The sequence below is a fragment of the Gavialis gangeticus genome, unplaced genomic scaffold (genome assembly GCF_001723915.1).
Source record: "Gavialis gangeticus isolate Ggan-Ray unplaced genomic scaffold, GavGan_comp1, whole genome shotgun sequence".
Lineage (NCBI taxonomy): Eukaryota > Metazoa > Chordata > Crocodylia > Gavialidae > Gavialis > Gavialis gangeticus.
In genome coordinates, this window is record NW_017729000.1 from 168,484 (window position 1) to 174,717 (window position 6,234).

Here is a 6,234-nt window from a genome sequence, read left to right on the forward strand (position 1 = left end):
TGGGTCATGTCCTCTGTGCCCTCTGCAAGTTCTAGGCTCCTTTCATTGGGAAACAAGAAACAGCCTTCTCCTCAAACTGAAGAACAAAGATCTGTGCTCCTCGCTGCCACCCCCCCCCCCCACAGCAAGTCTCCCACAGGAAGCTGGATTCCAACATATGCAAGCAACAGAAACACATACTGTTGCAGCCCAAGAGATGTCAAGTTTTAGACAATTTCGAAATACTGCAGGCATGAAAACCCTCAGTGTGTGGGGAGAGAGCACAACTAGGAGAGAGAGGATGCAGTGAAGAAAAGGAAACTTAGAGGAATATTAGTAGAAGTCTGACACTGAATCAAGCTGAAGAATCATCTTGCCCCAGGAAAGTGACAAATGCCTCACTCTTCTTTTCAAGGTTTTGTCCGTTCTTAAATGTCCCAAACAATCCTGCCCTTGACCAGACAGGTGAACTACTTAGGTTTTTTCCTTTTCTGATTTCTAGGGAGTTGTCAGTACTACAAAGTCTCTGTTGGTACAGATACACTAGAAATGTTCCATGCCGTGCTGGCAGGACATTTCTGCCAGTATGGTTACATCACCTTTCCAAACATTAGCTATAGCAAGAAAAGCACTCTTCTGTCTGCAAAGACTCATCTACACGGACTTGCCACCTTAGCTACATCTGCTTGAGGGGGGATGTTTTTCACATTCCAAGCCAACACAGCTATGCTAACAAAACTCTTTAGCACAGACCATACCAAGTATTCTAGCAGAACATTCTTTTTGATGAAGAGCATTAGTTTGCAAGGTACATGCACAAAAAAACAGCAAGAGCAGCTGCAAATAGCTACAACTTGCTGCGCTCTCCCTATTTCTGCCAGTTCTGACCCTCCCTGAGCAGTGTAAGGATTGCAGGGCAAGCTCTCCTGATGCCTCATGAACACCTGGGCTGCCAGCATGCAAGTGACTGCTGTCAATCCTTTAGATCTTTTAGCCTCAAATTCCCTTGTGTTCATGCCCAGCACTGCAGGAGCTAAACTTCATGTGACCAAGCACCAGTCCTCCTCATGATGGCTACACCTGTGCTCACAGACAGCAGGGTCAGGCTACGCAGGGCAGTGCACAGCACTGGGCACAGGGTCACATCTCCCTGCCCTGCAGTGTATCAGGACACAGTCTGCTTGGCCTCTCCAGGTTCTCTAGTCTTGCTTCAAAGCACTCCCCCACCCCCTTCACCTTCACTTTCACTGTCCAAAAACTATCAAATCTGCAGTCTGTGCAAGTCACTGCTGAAAACCTACAGAGTCTGTTGGCAGCACTGGGAGCCTTTTGTGTTCAGTCAGCTCCAGTGCTCCTGCACTTGAGCATGCCCAGGTGCCTTCCTGTGAAACAACAGGAGACAGGGACATGGAAACCTACAGGTCAAACTAAGAATTTCAAAATGGGAAGCAAGGTCACTGCTGTTCTATCCCAGACAAAAAGACAGATTCACCAAGAAATTAAAACTAAAACAGGTTATAAAATATCTGTTGAAAGGCAAGAGCTAAAAGTTTGCCAGTAATGAAATGCATTCTCCTGTCCCATATGAATAGGAAACAGTCTCAAAGGGAGTTAGGGAAGGTCCTAGCAGGGAGATCTCCCCCTGCTTTTTCTGCTGCCAGAGGAGAAATGAGAGAGAAGATGCTACTGGTCAGCAGGGATCTCTCTGTCTGGGTCCAGTTTGCTCGTCTCTCCTGGGGAAGGGGTACGTGGTGTGGAATGAGACACAGAGGGTATCCCGTGAGTCACCATCCCCTCCAACACCGTTGGCTCTGGCAAGCCAGGAGCAGCTACTCCCACTACTCCTGGAGGAAACCTGAAACCAACAGAAAACACGAGGAGATTACACACCTGTCTTCAGAGATCACAACCAAGGGAGAGGACAGACCTGTGCCATCAGCATGCCCACTGCAGCTCAGAGGAGATGCAAGGTGGAGTGCTGCACTGCACAAAGGTCTACAGCATGGGCACCCATCCTGGCCATATTGTCAGAGGGCATTTACCAGAAACCCAGTAACACACTGCTACCACAACACCCCTTCCCAGAGCACCACTCACTCAGCAACTGACTTCAGCAATGCTTTGTCATGCCCCTAGACATTTCCAATACAGATCTTGCCACTGCTAGAAAGCGGATTTCAGACATCCCAGACGAGTGCCTGACACTATGTCCAAGAGGCACAAACTGCTGGATACCACTCACTGGGCTGTAAAAAGAAAAATTAACAGCTTCTGGACAAAGCGTTTCCTTTCCTCCCATTATCCACAACTCTCTTTCTGGGAGAAAAGAGTATTCCTTTACCTCTTGGAAGTAAGTGTGCAACGAACAATAACAGTCCCTAATGTTTCCAGAAGGGAGAGAAGAATTAAATCCCTATGTTAGAGATGCAGAAACAGAAGGGAAGCAACCTGTCCCAGCACCACACAGAAAGCCTACAGCAGACAAACAGAACTCTAGGATCTGCCTTAGTCTTTTGCCTAGTCCACTAGACCACGTTGGCTCTCATGTTTATAGTCCTGTCTTGGGGTGAAGAGAAGAAAGTTCTGCGCATAGGCCGTAATTCTTTGTATGCTTCATTCCTAGGGTTTACCCTAGATCCTTTTTTTGAGTCCAGCTGGTTTCACATATTGAAGAGCCTCTATAACACGCAACCTTTCAAAACTGTTGCAAGATAACCTGGTGCAGTGGATATATCTACGTGGCCCTGGGTTCTCGCCGCTGGCACAGACTGTCAGAAGAAGCAGCTATGTGCTTCTGAGCCAGCTAAAGCAGCGATGCTGACAAAATTTCTTGTGGGAGCTTATACCACACAGCTTGCAGGATGTGATCGGTTGCCAGGCAAAATGCAATTATCAGATTCCCAGAGAAAGTACACACCCCAGACACTGGAGTCAGCGTGCATAAGCACACGCACAAGCACCTGCATGATGTGCACTAGCCCGTATCTCACCTGTAAGCTGCAGCTCCGTTAAGTTCTGGGTGAACAGTTGCAGGATCGATATTGGACCACTGAGCAGCTAACAACAAATACTCCTTGTTAACACAGTTCTTCAAGGCATCGGGTATGTGACCTGTGGCAACAAGAAGGTAAAAGAACAAGGAGCAAATGTACCGATGCCCAACGTACTTGCAGGTGAAAGCAGCAAAAAGGGACCCTCCGTCATTTCCCATGTGAGTTCCACTGGACAGAAAAGGGGAGATCTAAATGAAGATCTGCCCCATACCCACATCTCATCCAGGCGATTCTCAGGGACTCAAACACACTCCACCCAACCCCTAGAATCTTAGGAAAGGGACAGCTGATTTGCCATTGCCAGCCCTTACCTTCCCCAGCACATACTGGGCACTTACGGGCATGCCATGCAGCCTGCAAAGTGACAGGCCAAGTGTCCAGAGGGAAGGGAAAGACATTGGTCTTGCCCATAACACAAGCTAAAAAACAAAGACTCCTCTCAGCAACAGCTACAAAACCCTTAAAAGTCAAACAGCCAATCAGCAACATGCATTCCCTTTCCAGGAAATAATGAATCAGGCAGTGAAGCACAAGCCCAGCAACCCTGGCCTTCAGGAAGAAGTCTGCATTAATATTTCCCAGTCCTAACAGGGAACCAAGGAATGGCGCCTATCCCAGCAGCCCCATCACATCCCAGGCCTCCCAAGGAACCTACCTGTGATAGCTCGGCGGATCTCCCTAGCTGCATCTTCTCTGGATTCTATGGAAGCCTGCTCACTGTACCATGCAGCATGAGGGGTGCAGATCACGTTGGGAGCATCCTTTAGGGGCCCCTGGGCAAAGCTGGGAAAGGGAGTTGGGGGGGGGGGAGGATATGGACAAAAGACCAAACACGTTGTTTCTCCCCCAGATGGAATCCCAATCTGTCTTCCCAGCGTAACTATAACATGACCAAGACCAGAGAATCACCCAGTACAGAAGAGCCACAGGACAGGAGCAGACATTACCTGAAGGGCTCAGATTCATGCACATCCAGTGCTGTCCCTCTGATTCTCCCTTCCTTCAAGGCTTGTGCCAAGGCCTTCTCATCTACAAGGCCCCCACGTGCTGTATTCACCAGGAAGCAGCCCTGGCGCATCTGGGGAGGGGAAAATAAAAAGAGGGGTGGGGGGTGGGGAGTGAAAATGTCCTTTTCCTCAGAGTCAGCATTAATTTGGGGGAGATGGATGGAAACGAGCAGGATCCTGCAGAGACTGGGAAGGACCAGGGCACACAAAGCGGGCCTGGAGAACTCAGTACAAACACTGAAGGCACAGAAAGGCAGAAGAGGAGCTCGCAGGTTTCCCACCCTAGAGTGCCCCACTTTTTTTTGCTTTAGCAGACCACTCTAATCAGTTACTCGAGTAAACAAGCAAAAAGGCCAGCTGCACAAACCAGACAGCTGTAAGAAAGCACTAAAAAGCATCAGGCGAGGGGTGGGGGGAGCCAGAGACTGCTACAGCACAGAGCACTCAGCCCCAAGAGCAAAGCACACTCACAGAACTGTACTACTGGCCTGCACTACTCCTGGCCCTAATCAGCATCCATTACACATCTGAAACGTAACTACAAACTTCTCATTCATCTTGAACTGTAGCCACCTACAACAGTCATTTTAGATGTCAAATTACAAAGCAAAGAGTCCGTGCCAAGTTTTCTCTTGAAACAAGCACAGATCCATCCACCTGCACCCAGCCACTGCAGGCAACAGGAGCCATACAGCAGAGCCAGCAAGATTCACAAGCTCCCAGCCTCTGCGAAAGCAGCAGCCTATGTTCTCATTCATTTCCAGGGTGTTTGGAGCAGGGGTTAGGGAGGCAAAAGGAGGAAGACCAAGTTTCTGCTGCACCTGTTTAATAGTGAAGTCATTGATGAGGTGATGGTTATGCTCATTCAGGCTGCAGTGCAATGAAATGCAATCGCTGTGCATTAGAAGATCCTGCAGAGTCCCTACTCGCTGCAGCCCGAGGGACCGTTCCACTCCATCCGGCAGATAGGGGTCGTAGAAAATCACATTGAAACCAAAGGTTTTAGCTCGCAGGGCCACGGCCTGTCCAACACGGCCTTCACAGGAGAAAACACTCATGTCAAATGAATGCAACAACCCACAGCACAGCCAGGGGTCTAGGCAGGGACTGCTCCTGGATACTCTTGGAACCCCATCCCTTCTCCCCACTCCTCCCCACAGAAGCCCACGGAGGAGCAGATGATCATACTGGAGTTCTGTGCTGTTCCCTTGATGTGAACTAACCCTTCCACGCACTATAGCCAACAGTGCTCAACCCCAAGGGGAGCTCTTTATGCTTAACCCACACTCAGTCTGCACTCTAAACATATGCATTTCAGGCTGATTAGAAAAGAGATGGCCTGGAAGCAAAGTCTTCTAGCAAGACCTGGTATCGCAGCAACATGAAGTTCTCCCAACAAGGCCAGCACATGCAGAGGCTGCCAAAGAGGGCTGTTTGAAAATGTCAGCTTTTCCAAGCATTTGTATAAGAAAGGCAGAGACTCACGGGCTGCGCTACATGTTTGGCTTCAGAGAGTAGCAAGATTACATATTAAGTCACCAGAATTACAGACTTGGAAATCCAGCATGTCCAGAAGCTACCAACAGTGTCCCCAGGGACACTCAGTTTCCTTCTCAGTCCAAGTTACCATTTCTTACCCAGGCCAATGATGCCCAGTGTCTCCCCACGGATACGCACAGCACCTCCAGCCACCTCTCGGATCTGCTCAACGCTTGAAGCCCGATTTCCTTCCCGCATAGCCTGATGGAGCCAAGTCACCCGGCGATACAAGTTCAAGATATGACAGAGGGTAGAGTCTGCAGTCTCCTCTACAGAGGAGGAAGGGACGTTGCAAACTGCGATGCCTGCAATAAGGAGGAACTCACATGAGATCCCTAGTACCCCATACAGCATTATGGCAGCAAACTCCCCTCCTAGAGCATGATGGCTGGAAGGCAAGTCCACGCTCCACAGCTACGGTCACTAAGGTGCCAGCCTCATTACCCAAGTTTCAGGATCCTCCAGGAAAAGTTCCTAAGCTTCTTTGCTTCTCAAACCATTAGGCTGGTACCCCCACCACAGAAAAGTGACAAAACCAGAGCAGTTTGCTTGTTATACCATTTGTGCTGCCAAAGTATGCAGAGGGCAGCACCTGGCCAACAGACACTCATAGTTTCATAGTTTCTAGGGTCGGAAGGGACCTGAGCAGATCATCT

General features: G+C 49.2%; 1 protein-coding gene across 2 annotated transcripts in view; it reads right to left on the reverse strand.

Annotated features, from left to right (window-relative positions):
* Positions 1-465: 465 nt before the first annotated feature.
* The window catches only part of LOC109289805 (C-terminal-binding protein 2), a 9,745-nt gene continuing 3,976 nt past the window's right edge, over positions 466-6,234 (reverse strand). For both annotated transcript variants that reach the window (XM_019506008.1, XM_019506009.1), the window contains exons 4-9: positions 5,677-5,883; positions 4,861-5,075; positions 3,980-4,110; positions 3,688-3,815; positions 2,970-3,090; positions 466-1,834 (exon numbers count right to left, since the gene is read on the reverse strand). In XM_019506008.1, the coding sequence (XP_019361553.1) occupies positions 1,663-1,834; positions 2,970-3,090; positions 3,688-3,815; positions 3,980-4,110; positions 4,861-5,075; positions 5,677-5,883 (974 nt within the window). In that variant the 3' untranslated portion in view covers positions 466-1,662. The remainder of the gene's footprint in view (positions 1,835-2,969; positions 3,091-3,687; positions 3,816-3,979; positions 4,111-4,860; positions 5,076-5,676; positions 5,884-6,234) is intronic.